Consider the following 20,261-nt stretch of genomic DNA (forward strand, 5'->3'; position numbering starts at 1 on the left):
CGATGGGCGCTGGCTGTCACCAACGCAGGGAATGGCTTCCCACTGCTGGATGGGATATTGGGAAGCAATTCCTCGCTGGGAGCGTGGGGAGGCCTCGGCATGGAATTCCCAGAGCAGCTGTGGCTGCCCCTGGATCCCTGGGAGTGTCCAAGGCCACTTGGGACACTGGGAGAAGGCGTCCCTGCCCATGGGATGGGCTTTGAGGTCCTTCCCAACCAAAACCATTCCACGATTCCATGAAACCCCATTCTGTAGTCGTAGTCCAGACTCAGGGATAAGGCCGTTCTTTGTTGTTCCCTCCTTGATGAAGCCATTTATACGAGTGGAAAATTAATAATAAACCGTGAATACATGGTTAGGAGATGGGAAAATGCCTTGGGAGAAGGGAGGCTGCGAGGGCCTGGAACTGGAGGGACTCATTCTCCATCATCCCCTCGGGAGGTGCCAGTGTGGCCAGAGGAGCTGATGCCACCCTCGGCTGCCATCCGTGGGCAGGAGCGAACCTTTTGTCTCTCTGGAACCTTCTGCAACCCCAAATCCTCTAATCCTTGGAATTCTCTGTGCACCGGAACCCTCTGTTCCCCAAAACCCTCTAACCCATGGATGGAACCCAGAATTCCATCCCGGCAGCATGAACACGAGTGATAACACGGGTGATGATAACAGCACTGCTCACACTCTGCTTCCAGCCTTTCTCCTCCTCCTCCCTGTTTTGTGAGCCAGGTGTCATCCCTGGTCTCCAGTGTCCCCTCCGGTGCTGCCCCCGTGTTTGGGGTGCTGCAGTGTGACCCCAAGGTGTGAGGTGACGCTCTGTGGGACACCAGGGCAGCAGATGCCAACACAGAGGAGTTCTGGCACCACCAGAGCTGAGCTGTGGGGAAGGGTTGTGTTTTCCTGCTTTATTGGTGGCCACACTCAGAAAAATCCTGGCAGGATCATGTGCACAAGCTCCATGTCCTCTGTCCTTCCTGCAGCGTGGCCACCAATGACAAAAGGACTCCAGCTGCACCACAAACCCCACTGAAAGTAGGGCACAGTATCTTTCACATCGACCCGTTAACTTATCCCAACTTCGCTCAGGAGCTTTAATTATTTGACACATTTAAATTGGGGTAATTGGATCAGCAGGAACTGAACTAAAAGCGAGGAGCTGGCAGCCTTGTGAGGATTTTCTGAAATGGGGTTTGAGATTCCATCTGCACTTCCTGCCACTGTGGGAAGGGAGCGAGTGTCCCCAAAGAGGAGCAGGGCAATTTCCAGCCCTTCCCATGCTGGTTACCAGCAGCTGCATTAATTTCCAGGTAGTTTGCCTGTAGAGAGTGGGAATTTGGGTAAAGGAATCCTGTAAGGATCCAGACTCCATCCCAAAGGGCAAGTGAGGCAAGAGGAGCTCAGAGCTGGGTGCTGCAGTGCTGATGAAAGCACTGAAACTCAGCCAGCAGCTCCTGTGCCAGCAGCTCCTGATTTCCAGACATCCAGTGGATAAAATTCCTTTGTCCACACAGTGGCTTCACCTTCCTGGACAAGCTGATTGTTCCCACTTTTACATCCCTCCATGGAAAATGCAAACATTGCTGTGAGTTACAGACCCAATAATCCATACATTTGCTTCCTGAAATTCAATACCTGGCTGAGAATCAGGGAATTGGAGGATCCTGGTGAGGCAGGAGGGATCCACAGGGATCAAGGCCAGCCCCTCACCTTCTTCCTGTGATATCTGCAGATAAAACATGAGAACCTGAGGTTATGAAGCGGAGCAGAGAATTGTTTGATCCTGGGAGGAAGAGGAATCCTAAAAGAGACTCTGATCTCGTGAAAGGTTGGACTCAGTTATCCTGGAGGTCTTTTCCAACCTAAATTCTGGGACTTTTGTAAAGAAAAGTTTCATCCATTGATGTTCTCCGGGAGGAAAAACATCCTGATTTCCAAACATTCCTGTTTAACCTGGAAGCAGCTGTCTTATCACAGCTGGTACAGACTTCCATGTGGAAAAATCCATTTCCAGGCAGGTTTCTCCTTCCACAGATATGAGAGAAGTGGGGAAAAACCGAGCTGTTTGTGCCTAGAAAAGCATCAACATTGTAGTTTACCCACACCTGGCAAGAGACAATGAGGCAGCACAGCCTCTTTTTGTCCTGGGATTTTTCCTGACCAAGAACTCAGGGTATTTTCCAATCAAGAAAAGGGAACATTAATTTGAAAATGAAGAGAAAACTGGCTCAGAAAAACTGCTGAACTTTCAGCTTTTCTCCTCAAACCGAAGGTCTGAATTGTGGCCACACCTCAGGAACAAATCCAGAGTTTTTTAAGTTGATTCACGGCAATTCTGGACAGAGGGAGATGTGGAAAAGGTCACATTAGGGGAAGAAACGTGTGGGAAGTTGTTTTGAGAGCCTAAATAAAGGGAAAGGAGAAGAAAACAGGGAAAGCAGAGGTTGTAACAAAGCAGCAGATCTGACACCGATGCTGCTCTGGCCAGTGACAAGTAATTTAACCTCCCCTGTAAAACCAGGATAGCAGCAGCCTCTGGGGGCACTGGGAGACTTAATTAGTTGCTTTAAACAGAAAGTCTGAAGGTGAAAGCACTAAATGCTGAGTATTATTAGCTGCTGAAGGATTAATTTCTGTAATTGGGCAAGCCCAGCATTACATAAAAGTGGATCAGTGTCCATTTTGGAAAGAAATTTGTACTCGTGGTTTGAGCATGTGAAAAATAAAACACCAAAAAAGGCACCCAGAGAAGGAATTTTGCTTTTAAAAGCAGCAGCTGGTGACACATCTCGGTGGTTTTTTGAGTTTTGCCTGCTCTAGGAAGAGATAAATGATCCTTGCAGAAGTTCCAAACCAACAAGAAAAAAGAGGATGAGGGGAAATCCAGCCTTAAATCAAGATCTTCTCTTTGGCCGCTGCCTCCTCAGGAGCTGGGACTGCAAATCCTCATCTCCCACCTCATTACCCTGGGGCAGTAATAACATTTGTTTCTGCTTTTCTCAGGCAGAGAGGATCCCTGGGAGGAGGGATTCCTTCCCTTTGGAAAGAAAAAAATTCCATCCTCACATTAAATATCGGTGTTCCTCTGGCAGATTCCTTGGCTTGGAGTCTGCTCCCACTGAACTTCCCGAGGAAAACATTCCAGGTGCACCTTGTGCCCAAGGGCAAAGAGATTTTCTCCCATTATTTTCTGAAATTACGATTTTTCTAAAGTAAGAAAACCGAGGGTTTAAACTTACAGAACGAAATAAATTCAAATAAATTAAAAATTTCGTTCAACCTTGACAAGGTAAAGGGGGTAAAGACAAAAAAAAAAAAAATCCCATTCCTAGGTAGGACCCTCTGGCTTTATTCCCACAGAATGATCACAGCACTGAAAGTTTTAAGACTTCCAGGTTTTAAGCTGATTTTGCCTCACATACAAACAAACAAATTAATTAATTAATTCACCTTTGTGTGCCTCAGCTGCTGGATTGGTGACTGACAACACTTTGATGTCTGCACCTAATTAAGCCTAAATTAGGTAAGACTGAAGACAAGTCTGACTCTAAAGGGGAGGTAAGAGACACAGCTTGTGTCACAAATAAAGCAATTTACCTTGTGGAGTCACAACATGAGAATTACCTGATCACACACCTGCAATTTCACATTAAAATAATTAATTTCTCCATCCCACTCGGAGTAATAAATGTCATTTTTAGTGGCTGTTAACAAAAACCCCCTTGTTTTAAAGTGTATTGTTAAAAATACGTCATGCAGCCTGAAGCAGTGACATATTTAATAGGATATTTCATATATTGTGTGATTTCTGCACTGTGGCTGTGGGAGGGACACCAATAACTCCCAACAATTATTATTTATTTATCTATTAGGTCATATTTATCCACCCCTTGGGAGGGAGAGTTTCATTTTCAGAGTTTTTATTCAGATTTGGATTGAGAGGGTTTAAAGCATGAAGCAGTAACAGAGAAAACCCCATTTTTCCACAATAAAACGATGGGAGTTTCTCCCTTAATTTTTAACGAACATAAAAAGGTTTTTCAGGTACATTTTGACACAAACAAAGAGGTTTTGTGCTTCTGTTCTAAACAAATACATGGTGGAGGGAGAATTATGAGGCGTTTCCAGGCGATTTAAAAACCGAAAAGAACAACCTCAAACAATCCCTGAATTTGCAAATATTCTTATATCAACTCTCCTTTGATATGGGAAGTTTCTAAAGGGAGTCTTTTAATGTCCAACAAGCCAAACACTCTTAATCTACCTCAGCTGGAAATATTAATAGTTGTGAATGCAAAAACTTCAAAGCAAGCTGATGAATCCTTTTACTTTTTTTTGTTTTGGAAGTCTCAGGGAAAAAAAAAACCCAACCAAACCTGTGGAACAAAACACATAAAAATGTGCAGTAGTTTCTCTGAAAATAAAAGCATTACCTGTTCCTAGAAGCAGGGCATGGTAGGTTTGTTTATTTAATGATTCTGATTGCTGCAATCCTGGTTTTTGAGCCTCTCTCCAAGCTGCTTCCAACTGGATTTACAGAATTATCCATTAGAGGGGGATCTCTGACAAACTGCAAAACTCCAGGCAAGGCAGAAGAAGTTTGGTATCCAATCCTGCAGGCAAAGAAATCAATGCTTTAGAAATGAAACATAACAAACATGGGTTAGAATTGCTTTTATGTTTCACCAAGGGATATAAAAAAGGTGCATTTCCTGATAAATATTCCTTTATTTCCTCTTATCCACGGGTATCTCTTTGCTGATTATAACACAAATTATTTAATACAAATATTATAATACAAATTATTTACCAATACATGTTTGATATTGGTAAAACACGAGCAAATTATTTGCTAACAAACAAACAAACAAACAAAAAAAGGACAATCCAGAGGCTGGGTTTAATTAGAACAATTAAATTCATATTTACAGCACCAAGATACCTCACACTAAAAATACTCCTCTGTTGCAATGAAGAAAATAAAGCAAAGACATTCCTAAGAGAGTATTAAATATGATTTTGCTGAAAATGAAGAAACCATCTCTGGAAGTGTCCAAGGCCAGGGTGGAGCAACCTGGGATGGTGGAAGGTGTCAGCGATTTCCCTTAGAGCTACAAAACCCACTGGAATCCAGGCCCTTGTATATGTAATTATGACTAAACTGAACCCTTAAAAGTTGCATTTGGAGGAGGTTTTGGTTGGTCCTTAACTGAAGACTTTGGAGCCAAAACCACTTTGTTTCAGATGATGTTTGCTCACAAATATATTTTGATATTTACCATTTTTATGCTGAAGCTGTAAGAAAAACAAACGTGCATTAAAACACGCAGAGAAAGAGGCTGAAAGCCTTTTTAAAGCCCCTTAGCGTGTTAATACCCATGCAAAAAGCCTTTCTGCGCTCATTAAGGAGGTTTATGAACGTATGTAATCCCGAATGTCGGAATTTCGGAAATTTTGGGAAACAATTCCCAAGCCGCCCCTCAGGGCGCTCCCCCCCCCAACATGGCGGCGCCGCCTGAGGGGAGGCGGGGGGGGGGGGCGGCCGCGGGCCCGCCACAGATGTGCACGTGGTGTGGGCACGTGACAGAGGAGCACGTGGTACAAGGCACGTGGCTCCGCGGCACGTGGCGCCGCCCGACGGGGCACGTGGGGAGGGCACCGGGAGCGGGCACGGGCCGGGGACTCATGAGGAGGACACGGAGCCCAGAGGACAAACGGGGACCCCCGGGCAGGGACACGGACCCCAAACGGGGCCAGGGACCCCCGGGCAGGGACACAGACCCCAAACGGGGCCAGGGACCCCTGGGCAGGGACACGGACCCCAAACGGGGCCAGGGACCCCGGAGCAGGGACACAGACCCCAAACGGGGCCAGGGACCCCGGGGCAGGGACACACACCCCAAACGGGGCCAGGAACCCCTGGGCAGGGACACAGACCCCAAACGGGGCCAGAGACCCCCGGGCAGGGACACAGACCCCAAACGGGGCCAGGGACCCCCGGGCAGGGACACAGACCCCAAACGGGGCCAGAGACCCCCGGGCAGGGACACAGACCCCAAACGGGGCCAGGGACCCCTGGGCAGGGACACAGACCCCAAACGGGGCCAGGGACCCCCGGGCAGGGACACAGACCCCAAATGGGGCCAGGGACCCCTGGGCAGGGACCCTGGGGCAAGGACACAGACCCCAAACGGAGCCAGGGACCCTGGGGCTGGGACACAGACCCCAAACGGGGCCAGGGACCCCGGGGCAAGGACACAGACCCCAAACGGGGCCAGGGACCCCAGAGGAGGGCACGGACCCCAAACGGGGCCAGGGACCCCGGGGTGCAGAGGGAAAGGGACAATTTCTGAGGGCCTGGAGCACAGGGAGGGCACCGGGAGCAGGACACGGGATATGGAATCCAGAGGAGGACACAGAGCCCAGAGGACAAACAGGGACCTCCAAGCAGGGACACAGACCCCAAATGGGGCCAGGGACCCCAGGGCAAGGACACAGACCCCAAACGGGGCCAGGGACCCCGGGGCGGGGACACAGACCCCAAACAGGGCCAGGAACCCTGGGCACAGAGGGAAAGGGACGATTTCCGAGAGCCTGGAGTGACAGGACACAGGGAATGGGTTTAATGGGATTTAGGAAGGAATTTCTCCCTGTGAGGGCAGTGAGGGGCTGGGCTGGATTTCGCAGGGAAGCTGCGGCTGTCCCTGGATCCCTGGAAGTGTCCCAGGCCAGGCTGGAGTCACCTGGGATGGTGGAAAGCGTCCCCAGATGGGTTTTAAGGTCCCTTCCACCCCACCCCATTCCCTGACTCCACGAAGCTGAAGAAAACACCAAAATTTCTTAAACAGCAGTAACTTTATTGCCCACAGAGAATGCAAACAGTTTTCAGCCTTGCTGCAATCCAGCAAGTCTCCTACTTAACAAGGTTCACAAAAGAAAAAGAAACCCAAACTTATTTATTTCAGAAGGACCCTATTGTTCTTTTGAGCACATTCTCATTTTCAGGTGTTTTATTATTGCTCAAATCTACAGTCTGGTTGTGATTGGCCACTCAGATATGAGATATGCAGGATTAAAAAGGGGATACAGGACTTTTAGGCAGTAATTTTTTTAGTTAGAAAATGTACCTGCTGTAGGGCAGAAAACAATCCCAAAGGAGAAATGTTTGAATTTCTGAGTGCAGACTTTCTTTGGGCACCATTGAACTTGAAAGCAGAGTGGGATATCAACAGACAAAAAATCCTGTACACTGATTTTGAGAAATAACATAGCACTGACTAAATCTTCCCACTAAGGATGCTGTAGTGTCTTCTAAAAAAAAAAATTAAACAACCAAAAAACCCCAAAATAAATAGGAAAAATTTATTTCACACCAAAGAAAAGCTTTGAAGGCTAAAAAAAAAATAAAAATGAGAACATCTCCATGAGTCCAACACAATTACTGCAAATGCTGAATTACTGACTGTAGTTTTTAGGGCACCTCCCCCAAAATGGGGATCTCCTCATTTCTCTCCAACAATGAGAGAGAGAGCAAATGTCCCTTTCTTCTAGGGCCTTCCATAGCATCAATTTTTTCAAGGAAAAGGAGGAGAAAAGTGTGGCCATGGCTCTGTGAAGCTTTTCCTGGCTGGCAGTGCCAAAGCAAAGCCAGGGATTGTCCCTTTATCCCTGGATTGGGAGGGAAAAGGCTGAACAAGGGTTAAATTTCAGCTCCCTAAAACTTCCACCCCTCTTCACCTCCTGCCTTAGGGAAAAAAAAAAAAAAATTGGATTTAAAGGCAACAAGAAACCACCCAGGGATGGAAAAGAGAAAAGTTTTGCTGTTTTAAGCAAGGAAATCAGAGACAAAGCTCGTTCCTGGGACGGGGGGGGATAAAAGGGGGAACCTCTGGGGCACAGTGAGGCTGTGGGGGCGGATTGGATGCACCAAAAAACACGTGGGAAAGGACAATCAGCAGTGGTTCCGTGGGCTCTCAACAGAGAGACCTTCAGCAGCACGGACCAGAGGGAGCTGCCTCCCCTCAGACACCCCGAAATGCTGCTCCACACCGCCAGGACGCTGCAGGATCCCCGCGCCACCGCTTCGTGCCGAGGCAACACAAAAAAAAGAGGGATGCACATCTCTTACAAATGGCCAAACTCACAAGCAAAAAAAAAACCATCACTGAAACCAGGAATCGTCCAGCTCTACATTTATTGCAGCTATCCAGAGATTTAACAACGCTACCAAAGGTTTACTTACACTAAAAGGGGTGTGGGGAGGGAGGGGGAAATGTTCGGTTTTTTTCTCGGAACATAAAGCCATTGCCACTAGCTCAGCACTGCTGCATCTGCACGGGACAGAAAGGAGCAAATTCTCTACGGGATTAATGGCAAAACCCAACCAAAAGACAGCAGACACACCACTGGAGTGAGTTAAAATGGTCACTGAAGCTTGCAGTCTTCATGGAAGAGAGCCTGGAACTAAAATAACAGAAAAAAAAAAGAAAAAAAAAAAAAAAAAGAAGAAGAAGAAGCTTTTAAACCTCCAGCAGGGCAAAGTGGCCAACAAATGTTTCATATTTACAAATATTGGCAAATTTGGCAGAGCTGCCTGCAAAAGGCAGGTCCAGAATCCCATTTGGGGGAAGGAATTTCAGCACCAGCACTGCTGTGAGTGAGGTTTGGCACAAGGAAAGGCAGGCCAGGCTCCGGCCAGCCAGGACATGCTGTGCCCAGTGGTCACTTCTGACTCTCAAGGCAGCATTAAAACTCAAAATTAACCTAAAACTCTGAATTGAACCATTTTCCTGGATCAGCAGCGCTTTCCTCCGAGCCTGGGGAGCAGCAAATGCACCCCAAAAGGTGCCTGGTGAAGTCAGGGTTAAACCAGAGCTGGTCTGGTCTAAGAGGGGATTTAAATCCTGAAATTCCACTTTTGTCACACAGAATCCTTCCAAAATTTGAGGGGAAAGAAGAAGGGGGAATTGTGCAAGGAAATAAAAATTGTGAACAGCAACACTGGGAAGCTTCAAAGAAAAGCCAAACCCAGCTGGGGGTTAAATCAGAGACCAGCACTGGCTCCAGTTATCCCAGTCCAGGCTGGGACTGGGAGACCTCATGGAAAGGCTCAGGTTTTCCTGATTAAACCCAGGAAAGAAAGGGGGGCAGTGAAAAACACCCCAAAAATGGACTTAAACAGCTCAGCACCCCTGCCAAGCACTGGGATTGATGCTCTTCTTGTGGCCCAAAACCTTTAAGGATTGCAACACTTCCAAGAAATCTGAGAAATGTCTCAAATGTCCTTAATCTGCCACCAAAATTTGTATTTATGGCCTTGGTGCTTCAGCTCCTTGCACTGTGAAGGAAAAGACACATCTGATATCCATGGAAAACCAGAATATTTTCCTGGACTTGTCATTTTTGGGGTTTCTGAGCGATTTTTGTGTCTCAAGGCAGCTCAAACTGAGTGAGGAGGAAATTACCCAACACCACAATTTTGTTTTCAAAGGCAGCAAAGGAAAAAAAAAAAAACCACCAAATGACTTTGCATTCATGAACTAAAAGTGGCTGCTACAAGCAAGGAGAATGTGTTGCTATGGATTGAAAACAGTTTTAAATGGAGAGAAGAGTTTAATTTTGCTCTTTGAGCAGCAGGCAGGGGCAAGTTGGTAACTCAAGAACAATTTTCATGCAGATTTTTGGCTGCTGGTCAGCAAAAACTTTAAAAAGATCTCCAGTGAAGCAGGTTTGGAACATCCAAGTGAAGACTTGGGGCTGGGTTTGGACTGGAAATGGTGGAGGAAGCACTAAAAAGTGCAGTATTTAAATTCTGTCCCCCTCAGCAAGTCAGGAAAGATGAATGATCAGACCTTGGGTGTTAATTTTGGTACCACTTTGAAATCTTCCACGTCTTCAGCGCTGCTTCCCCAAGAAGGAAACACTTTTTGTTCATTAATCCGGGCTTTTCTTCCAGGAAATTCTGCCATATTCCCTTAAAAGCACAAGTTTTTTGTCTTATGCCTTGGGGTTGTTCACTCAGAGAACTTCTGCAAAGCAAATATTTGATAGGAATTATTCTCTGAACTGCTGATCCACTTCCAGCGGAATGCCGAGCGTTCTCTTCATCTGCAGGAACAGGAATTGCATCTGCCCAGGGGGAAGGAAAGGAATCCCTCAAGAATTTCTTGGAGAAGAGCAAGAAACGAAACAAAAAGCACCCTTGAAAATGAATTATTTGTCCTTTGCAACCAAAAACCTTCGGAGCTGAGGTTGTCAGGGAAGAGTTTGGTGTTGGCAGCCTGGGATGAGCTCAGCTGTTCATCCTACAAGACTCCAAAATAAACACAGTGGTGGAGGCTGAGAATTGGTGGATGGAGGGAAGGAAAAATGCAGGAGGAGATTGGAAGATTTACCCCAACAACAAAATGGATCTTAAAACCTGAACTGCCTTGCAAAAGATGGGAACTGGAGAAGACTCTTGGTTGGAGAAAGGACCAGAACCAGCCTAAGCGCGGCTTCCAGGTCACTCATTCCATTTTTTGGTGAGCAATCCCATCCCAAGAGAGATTTGGCCAAAGAGACAGAGGGGAACAGGCACTTCTGACACCAAAAGCAGCTGTTTCTTCCTCAGAAGATGAGCCCCTGCACCACCAGGGCCAGCAGGAAGCTTGGCAAACAAACAAAACTCAAAACTGGAGTCCTCTACAAGAGAGCCGAGCGCTCTTCCCGCTGCTGCAGCTTCCCCCACAGCAGCTCTGCATGTCCCAGCCTCTGTTTGCCAAACCTAGAAAGAAGATTCGGGGTCACTCAGCACCTCCAGGCACTTCAGGGCACCTCTGGATTCTCAGAAACCAGAAAAAAACTTGGTGGCAACAGCAAATAAATTGCTTGGAGAAGGAAGATTTTAAAGGTGGGCTTTAATTGTAGACCCTAAAGGCTGTGGCACCTACCTATTTACTTGCTCTTTTCTGCCTGTACATTTGTATCATTCTCTGACGGAAAACATCAAATGCATCTTCTTTATTCTCTTCCCCTGCAACACCCAAGCCCTCCCCTGCAGAGGTTGCACCCCTAGGGAGCAAAATTTGAGAGTTAGAACACCCCGAGATGCCAAAAAACCCAGCTTTTCCAACACAGGCACAGCTCAGGTGGCACCAATTCTGCACAAATTTGGTGCCTGGCACAGCGAATTATTTAAAATAATCCCCCACCTCCCATTCCAAGTGCAAATTCCCAGCAGGAAAAAGGGATTTTGTGGATCAAATCAGGTGGCAGAGGAAATTCTGGTATCAGTTTTAACTTTAGGCTTGGTCCTCTGCTGAAAAGATGCCCCAAAAAAACCCTTGATTTTGTTATTTCAGAAATTAAGAGGCTTTGAGGAGTGAGCAGGAAACACCAAAGAGCTCTGGATAAAAGGGAATTTTACGGAGTGAAGAGAATAACCAATTAGTGAATTGAATCATTTAATAAACCAATTAAAATGAGCAGGAACTGCCCCGAGGGCGTGAAGAGAGCACAGAAATCCCTGGAGAAGGAAAATTCTAGGAGTGTGGACTGGAAAAGTTGTGTGGGCTCAGGGGGAAATTATGAAATAAATAAGATTTCTGCTCCTTTTTCAGGCAGAGGGATGAAGGAATCCATAAGGAAGTATTATCCATGAGGAATTATTATCCATTCTCCATGCTGGACTCTGGATCCAGCAGCTTTAAATGACAAAATAAACCTTTTTTTCTTTAAAAAAAGTGCATTTTAAAGACAAAACTTACCTCGTGGCAGCAGCACTCACCTCTTCCCATGTGCAATAAACCACAAAATTAGAGAAAAAAAATCAAATTACTGCCTAAACTTGCAACATTCCTGCATTTTCCTTGTAATTGATGTGTTTGATGGAGCAACAGGGAGACCCTGAGGATAATCCTGTGGGATAAAAACCCTGCCAGGGTGGAGTTGGAGCATCCCAAATTTTTCCAGCTGCCCTTACATACACTTGGACAGGTTCTCTGATGCCTCTGCCCCGTGTGCCCAGGCCGTGCCCCTCCTGCCAGCCCATCTTCTGCAGCATCTGGAACCCCACGTTCCTGGGGGTCAGTCTCTTGTGGGAAAATTCCAAATCTTTTGGTTTCTATGGAAAAAAAGGAGGGGGGGGAAAGCAGGAGAAAAACAAAGGAGGGTTGTTAGGCAGGGAGGTGATTTATTAAAAATGGCTCAAATCCACCCCCAGCCAGCCTTAAATTGAGTTTTGTTTGGATTTCTGGATCTAGAGGATTATTTTGTTCTTCAGAAAAAAGTCACTCAGAGGGTAATTCCCTTAAAATTTTTTTCTTGAAAAAAATATTCCTTTTAAAAAAATCCTTTAAAAAAAAGTTCCTTAAAAAAAAAAGAAATTCCTTTAACAAAATATTCATTTGAAAATAATTCCTTTTAAAAAAATCCTGAAAAAAAATTACTTTAAAAAAAAGAAATTCCTTTAAAAAAAAAGATCAATTTCAGCTCCTCCAACTGTTTAATTACATTGTTAAAATGGCAAATAACACCCCTTTGTACTTTATATAGTTGTTTTTTTAAAATAATAAATATTGAGTGATTTGCTGACTCAATCCCTGTTACAAATACAGCACCAGTTAAATAAAACCTCACCAATTTTGCAAAATCACAATATTGTTTTCCAAGCAGCAAAGCACCCAAATCTTTATTTTTTTAAATAGAAAATGAACACCCAGCTTTGCAATAATCAAAAAAAAGGTGGTTAAAATCTAAAATATTAAAGTTTAGAGGAGCCACAGCTTTAGTCCAGATTTTTTCCAGGACAAAGTTTCTCATTTTGAGTTTGATTTTGTGGCAGGAACACAAATTTTTTACCTTTTTTTTCTTTGTGACAGGGCAGCCCCGGGGTCTGTCATAAGCAATCCTGACAGGTTCATGCACTGCAAGGCAAATCAAAGACAAAATTCAGCTGGAAAGCAAAATTATTTTAGTAAAGAACTCCAAAACACAGCCAAAAAACCTCCAAAAAGTGCATTTCAAGCCTAATTCAATGCCTGGACCTAAAACAGAATCAATAAGAAAAATCAGAGCAATGAGATCAGAACTTAGAAATATCAAATATATACTCAGAGAATATTGGAAGATGTTTGATACAAACTTTGCTGTTGGCCCATAACACAAATTATTTATTCACCTTCTCCTTTGCCACTTGAACAACGTGAAGTGAATTTTGTGTTCAGTTTTGTACTAAATGCAATTTTTTAAATCAACAACCAGCAACAAAGCACCTAAACAAAAAAAAAAAAAAAATCCGGATTTTTGTCCCAATTCTCTTTTTGCTTGGATATAAAACTGAAACATTTCCATGCCCACTGACCTTTGGGTTCTTCTATGAGGCAGATCCTTTTGGAAGCAGGGATCATCCCAACTTTCAGGGACTTGCTGCTGATTCGTTTGCGGGGGAATCGGGCGCCGGGGGCCGGGGGCGGTGCCTGTGTCGACAGATTTGGTACAGCACCATCAGAGGGGCTGGAAAGCTGCATTTCACCTCCTGAAATTTCCTCTCCTGCTCTGGAAACCAGCTCTTCCTCTAGGTTTGCCACACTTCTACCTGCTGGCACGTCCTCCTCTTCCCCCTCCGTTTCTTCCAGAGGTTGGGAGGTTTCCTCCTCAAACTCAGCTTCCTCCTCGTTGTCTTCTTCCTCTTCTTCTTCTTCCTCCTCGTCCTCTTCCTCTTCTGACATCTCCAGGGTTCTCTCTGCAGCTTTAGCACTTTCTCCAGCCTCAGCTGCCTCAGCACTGAAGTTGATGGAGGGGCACAACTCATAAACTTTCATTCTGTAGAACTTGAAAGCGGAGCTGTTTTGATCCTGGAGAAACCTGAGCCAAAGAAAAACCAAAAATCCAGGGAAAATAAGGTCAAGGAGAGATTTTCTTCAGCTGGAACGATGCAAGATATCAGAAATAAATCTCTGGTTGAATTTTGAGTGGTCACTCCAGGTGTGTTTGGGGAGAACTGGAGGATTCCCTTCCTACAAACAGCAATTTTCCCCCTAAGCTGATGTTCAGCAGCACTTCCCAAACCCTGCTGGGAAGAATTAATTCAGTGGAATCATCTTGAAAATTCACTTTTGTTTCAGGATTCAGGTTGATTATTAGGATCAAAAAGAAATAAATCTATGCATTTGAGAGAAGTGGGTTTTTTTTCTTAGACATTTCAGATATTCACCATTAATGGAAGTGCTGAAGGCACCAGGGAGAATTGCCCCAAATCCTCTGTTCTTGAACACACTAAAAACAGAGATCTCAGCAAAAAATGAAAGGAAAAGGAAGCATTTTGGTGGTTGTGATGGGTTTCCAGAGGAAGGTGCAGGTACTCACCAGAGGTCGGGGTTATCTGCACTGTTGTCTATGCTGAACTGCTCGATTTCTGGTCCTACCTGAGCCACAAACTTGGCGAGTTTCTCTGCAGTTTCCATGGTTTTGGCATCCACTGCAAGGGACAAAATGTTCTGTTAGCTTCACCCAGAGCCTGGAAAGGTCAGTGCAAGCTGAGAACTAGCCACTTCACAAATAAATAATAAAAGAAATGATGGTTAGGATTTCCAGCAGAAATTCTTTTCATGGATAACTGGTTTGCAGGAGAAATTTTTTTCTATAAAATTTCACATCTAACCCCGAATCCTCACTCACCATCAGGAAACTGAGAGGCCAACGGTGGGAAAAGCTCTGGTGATGGTGATAAATCCTCAGGATCTGCTTTTCCCTCTGCTGGCACAGAAACCTCGGAGCTGGTGGCACCTTGGGAGGCTGAGGTGGCGTCGAGGGCAGGGCTCTGCTGGGACAGGCTGGAATCTGGCACGGAAATCTTTGCCTGGATTGAACCTGGAAGATGTTTGTCTTGGTGCTTCAGCACTGTCCCAGCTGACAGCACAGTCTGGGTGCCTGTGGTTGCTCTCCTCACCTTCCTCGCCCTGGTGCCACGGGGTGGGAGAATTCCAAGTTTTTTCCTCTTGAAAAGCCTCCTTTTAATGCTGGCGACTTTCCTGGCGTAGAGCATGGCCCGGAGGGACTCCGGGGCAGCTCCCTCCCCACCCACGGTCCTTCTCTGCACCTCTGACAGCCTCAGCCTGTAATATTTGTACTCCAGACTGTCCTCATCAGACAGGAACCTGAGGAACACAGAAATGAAAGGAGAACTCAGCTGAAAATTCTTAATTTTTCAAGCCAGGAAATCTCAGCGATCCAGCTTTTTCTTTTTTTTTTTTTTTTTTTTTTTTTCCAGGTGTTTAGCGTGAGGCTGAGCAGGTTTCTCTGGGAATAACAAGTCTAGAGCAGCAAGGAAAGTGTGCCAAGCAAATAAATAATGGAGGGGTGTGACATAAATCATTTGGGTAATTAATCAGCTCACACATGGAGAGGTGCTGTCATACATTGGAGATGTCTCAGCTTCCCTTTTCCAACGTTTTTCGTGGAACTCTAAATCCTGTTACCTTGCTGGATGTCTCCATCACCTGAATTTGCTCCTAAATGCAAATTGCTTTTAACACCTCGGATTTGGATCGACAAAGAGCCATTATTGGCACATCAAAAGGAACGGGATCTCCTCCCCACAACACAAACACCAGGATCATTTCCAGGGACAGCAGGATAATTAGCTCCAGGAAAACATTCTCCAAAAAAAAAAAAAAAGCTGATTAAATATACAATAGGCTTTGATCTTTTCCATTGAGTGAAAGGCTGAACTTAATTACATCTACTCCAAATACCCCAGCCCCAGTTCCCACACACCCACCAATACTCGGGACAGTTCTTCTGAGCATTCCTGTCTTTGGCAGACAAAGTTCCTGACACGATGCTGGTCACCAGCTGCTCGATTGTGTCCACAACTTTCCTGTCAGCTCGTTGTGGGGCTGCAGGGAGAAATAAAAACCAGTCAAACCCACTCGTTGTTTTATTCTCATCAGCAGAGTGACAAGATACAAGATGCTGTAATTTTTATTTTTTCACAGGTTGATGTTTGCAATTTTTCAAGGTATTAACAGGCAGCAGAATCCCAGGAGGGCTGGGGTGGGAAGGGACATCTGGAGATCCCAAATCCAACCCCTGCCCAGGAGTGGGTGACACAGGAATGTCTGGTGGGGTTGGGATGTCCCCAAAGGAGGCTCCAGGTTCCCTCCCTGGGCAGCTGCTCCAGAGCTCTGCCACTTCCATGGAAAGAAATTTTTCCTCACGGGGAGGTGGAACTCGTTGTGCTTTAGTTTGTGGCCATTACTCCTTGTCCTGTCACTGGGACGAGCCTGGCACCATCCTCTGGACACTCTTTGGGGATATTTGTATGGATTTTGGGATCCCCTCTCAGCCTACCCTTCTCCAGGCCCAGCCCCAGAGTCCCTCCTCAAGCTCCAGACCCCAAATAATTTCTGGAGCCTCTCCTGGTCTTCCTGGAACTGTGGAGCCCAGAACTGGGCACTCCAGAGGGAGCAGAGGGGCAGGATCCCCTCCCTGACCTGCTGGAAATGCTCTTCCCAAGGCACCCACACCTTTCCAGTGCATCCTTCCCAAACTAAAATAAATTAAGGAAAACTCTAAACTTTAACTGAGATTCTGCACCTGTTCATTATTATTAGAAACACCACGGTTTAAAAAAATCATTCTTGGCTCTCCTAGGTAAGTGAAATCATCCTTAAAAAGGCAGTTTCTTCATGGAGCAAAAGGATTTTGTGGAAAATCCGTTTATTTGAAGGCTGCTCCAAAGGGCTGAGTGACAAATTTTCAACCATTCGGTGTCAGCACTGCAAGGCCTCCCTGAGAAAGGATCTGAAGCTCAGTTAGGAAAAACCAGGATGAGCAGGAATGTTTTAGGCAGGAAGAATCACTGGCCTAACCCAGGGATGGGGTCTGAACATCTCCAAAGGAATGCACCTGGATCTGATTAAAGTGGTGATGGTGACATCTCCAGATTTGCATATATGCAAATATTCACTCTGTAATAAAGGCAGTTCCAGGTTGGTCCTGGCCTCCCTACCTTGAGGTGGTGAAACCAGGATGAAAATCCTGGATTTAAGGTCTAAACAGGTGCCAGAAAGGGGAGGAAGGACATGATTTCACCACAAAAATGCCAACAGAGAGCATTCACTCCCTGCCCCAGCCCTGATTTGGGATTTACCTGGAATTCCCAGAGTCAGGAATTCCTGACCTGATGAAACCATAAAATCAAACACATCCTGCAAAGCATCTCCCAGCAGCGCCCTCCTTTTTTACCTTTGGTGTCAGGGGAGGGTGCTTTGAGCTGCTCCGTGGATTCTGGCTCTGGTTTTTTCATCTGGATCGGGTATCCACTCTTCTCCAACCAAGCCTTCAAGTTCTCAATGTACTCCCTCCCAAACAGCGTCGAATCATCAAAATTTGGGAATAATGTCGGTGCTGGAGCCATCTCCTGGAGCCCCACAGCCTCCAGGATTTTCTCCTGCCTGAAAACAGAGGCCAGAGCAAAGGTCTGCCCCAGCAGGGCCAGGGATTTACGACAGAGGGACACAGTGGTCTCGAAAGCATTGGCCATTTCTCTGGGATTGCCAAACCCATTGGTTTTAATGCTCAGCTCATAGGCATTGCAGGCCATCAGCAGCGGGGTGACCCCCTTGAGGAGGCGGTCCTGGAGCCTCATGATGTATTTATCAAAAGGTTTAATGATCTCAAAGAAACAATTCTTGGTTTTCACCGCCCCCTTGTCCAGCAGCATGTTCAAAAACTCGTTGTCCACCTTGGGGGTTTTCAGGGCGGCGTGCTGTAAACTCTTGATGGTGAAGAAACAATAATCTCTGTGCTCTGGCCTCAGGGAGCACTTGAAGGAGGCCAACATTTTGGCACAGGTCTCAGTCTCCAGCTCGAAGAGGGCCCCGAAGAGCCGCGAGAACTCGGCGTCGTTTTTGATGGCGTGGAACCCGGCCCACTTGATGATTTCGATGCCGAAGGTGGAAAAAATGTCAGATTTATCCACCAGGTCAAAATTGAGGTTCCTGAACACGTGGGCAGGCTTTGGCAGCCTCAGGATGGGTCTCTGGGCTGCCAGAGGGCGTGGGGGCAGCTTGGGGTTGGGGCGCTGCTGGAGGGGCACCGGCCTCTGGCTAGGGTGTTCAGCAGCTTCCAGAGGCTGATCCAGCGGTTTGGGATCGAGGCCTGGCTGTGGCTTTTTCATGTTCCACTTCTTGAGGGGAGCTTTGATGTCTCCTTTGAACACTTTTGCTTTCACTACCCCCCTGGTGAGGCGCTTGCCCCTCAGGATCCTCCCCCTGCCCACGCCTCCCCTCCGCAGCGGGGGCCGGAATTCGCTGTCCGGCGCCCCGAACTCCACCTCGTATTCCTGGTTCTCCACGCTGCCATATTCCTCTTCCATGAGCCCTGGCGACCTGAAATCCCCTAAAATATCCGAGGAGCTAAAATCAGGTTCGTGTGGCCCGCTGGCTTCCCAGGAATCTGAGGGGCCGTAGTCCTGCTCGTGAGGTGCCAGGCCCCCATAGTCCCTCTCCCGCCCATATTCCCGGTTTTGGTGTCCATACTCGCGGTTGTGGGGAGCAGGGTGCCCATATTCCCTGCTTTGGGCAGCTGCACGCCCGTATTCCCGGTTTTGGGAAGCGGGACGCCCGTAATCCCGGCCGAATTCCCGCTCCCGGGGCGTGGGGCGGCCGAATTGTTCGTGGAAATAATTGTCCTTGCGGAGCAGAGGGCTGGAGGGTCTGTAGGAAGGGCCAGGGTAGTCTTCCCTGGGATAATCTTCCCTGGGATCCTCGCTCCAGTCCTCGTGCTGGGAGTTGTCGTGAGGGAACCTCCCGTCGTCGTGGAAGCTCTGGTTGTAGCGGGGCCGGGGCAGTGGCCTGGAGTGAGCTGGGAAAATAAAACCAGGAAGACATTTAGGGGTTGAAAAGAGTCAAAATACCGAAATTTCTGAAGGAAACCCACGTATCTGACTTCAGGATATTCCCATATTCCAGTCCCTACAGAGACTGAGGAGCGCAAGTTTTCCTCTAAAGCCCAGTTTTTCTTTGCTCATCACTTTGTCAGATTTTCATCTCCTACTGGGGTTCCTGAGACATAAAACCCATCAAAACCTCGAACTTTCAGTTTCCCAGAATTAAAACTGTCAAAGACCTCCAAGACCATCAACTCCAAGCTTTGACCAATCCCCACCTTGTCACCCAAACCAGATTTCCCAGGAGGAATCTCACAGTTGGACAGAAGCTCCTATTTCCTACAAACTCAACCACAATTATCTAATTATTGCAGGAATTTCTAGGATTTCTCATTATCCAAGATCCCCGTTCCTCAATCCCAGAAGTTCGATTCCGAAAGTAAAGAATACTTGAAAAAAAATTGAAGTATTTAATATAAATTATTTCTCCAGGGCTCATACAAGTCTAAAAATAACAAATTTCATTTTAAAGCTCTCCTATGAATGCCCATCCCTGTGAATGTGATCCAAGTGTTTTGCTGGACATTTTATATCTCAAATTTAGGAGGTAAAATAAATTTGGGGATCACGTTTTGTGTTATGTTCATGAGGTCAATGTCCTGCTTTGAGCTATTTCTCCTAAAATAACACCAAACACAAAGACCCGAAGGCTTCCAGTGCACTCCTACGTTTATTTAACTTACCAGCCATCAACAGAATTCCATCCTGCAGCAACATCCCTGGAGACCTCGCTGAAATTGGACCCACTCTCTGATGCTGCCTGAACAGAATTCCTTTGTCTGAATTTCCATTTCCCCCCCCCCCCCCCTTAGAATTTGCACGGTGTCAGTCCTGCCCAGCTGTTCGCCTCTTCCATAAAAATGGATGTGGAAAAACACCAGCACAAGGCAAATAAATGGCAGGCGATGGAAGGCTGCTCCCGGAACAGCCGGCACATCCCCCGGCGCGTCCGTCATCCCGCTTTTCCCTACCTTTGAAATGATGGATGGTGTCCCCCGCGGCATCGCTCCGCTCCATGCGGTACCGTTTAACTTTGTCCTGCACCACGGCCTCGAACGTCTCCCGGGTGATCCTCCGAGAGGCCATTTTCCCCCTGGAGCCGCCCCGCACAACGCGGCCGCCGCCCGGGGCACGGCCTGGCGCGGGCCCGGGGTCCCGCGGGGCGCCGAGCTCCCGCCGCGGCCTGAGGGGAGGCGCAGCCTGAGGGGAGCCTCACGGTTCCCCGCCGCCCCCCGCGCAGCGCCGGGAGGAGGAGCCGGAGCCGGAGCCGGAGCCGGAGCCGGAGCCGGAGCCGGAGCCCGAGCCCGCCCCGCCCTCACCGAGGCGGCCCCGCCCG

The 20,261-nt window shown here is 47.0% G+C and overlaps 1 protein-coding gene and 1 long non-coding RNA gene across 8 annotated transcripts; both read right to left on the bottom strand.

Moving 5' to 3' along the window:
- Nucleotides 1-406: 406 nt before the first annotated feature.
- LOC138099763 (uncharacterized) lies at nt 407-5,496 on the bottom strand. Its single transcript, XR_011146766.1, has 3 exons — nt 5,271-5,496; nt 4,425-4,604; nt 407-1,717 (listed from the first exon to the last, which is right to left on the bottom strand). It is a non-coding gene; the product is annotated as an uncharacterized lncRNA (long non-coding RNA).
- Nucleotides 5,497-6,827: 1,331 nt separating this feature from the next.
- On the bottom strand, nt 6,828-20,202 carry SUGP2 (SURP and G-patch domain containing 2). 7 transcript variants are annotated; one of them, XR_011146750.1, is made up of 11 exons: nt 19,897-20,202; nt 17,221-18,840; nt 15,752-15,869; nt 14,650-15,128; nt 14,338-14,449; nt 13,334-13,836; nt 12,832-12,896; nt 11,958-12,094; nt 10,923-11,043; nt 10,412-10,756; nt 6,828-10,019 (listed from the first exon to the last, which is right to left on the bottom strand). XR_011146750.1 is itself a non-coding variant. In XM_068997032.1 (10 exons), the coding sequence occupies exons 1-9, from the start codon at nt 20,009-20,011 to the stop codon at nt 10,923-10,925; spliced, it is 3,270 nt and encodes a 1,089-aa protein (XP_068853133.1). In that variant the 5' UTR covers nt 20,012-20,202; the 3' UTR covers nt 6,828-8,454. The 7 variants fall into 7 exon arrangements, 4 of the variants coding, with proteins under 4 accessions (XP_068853133.1, XP_068853132.1, XP_068853131.1 ...); XR_011146749.1 differs by having other exon boundaries at nt 6,828-8,454; nt 9,843-10,756; XM_068997032.1 differs by lacking the exon at nt 10,412-10,756 and having other exon boundaries at nt 6,828-8,454.
- Between the last annotated feature and the right edge of the window lie 59 nt (nt 20,203-20,261).

Source organism: Aphelocoma coerulescens, chromosome 28 (genome assembly GCF_041296385.1).
Source record: "Aphelocoma coerulescens isolate FSJ_1873_10779 chromosome 28, UR_Acoe_1.0, whole genome shotgun sequence".
NCBI lineage: Eukaryota > Metazoa > Chordata > Aves > Passeriformes > Corvidae > Aphelocoma > Aphelocoma coerulescens.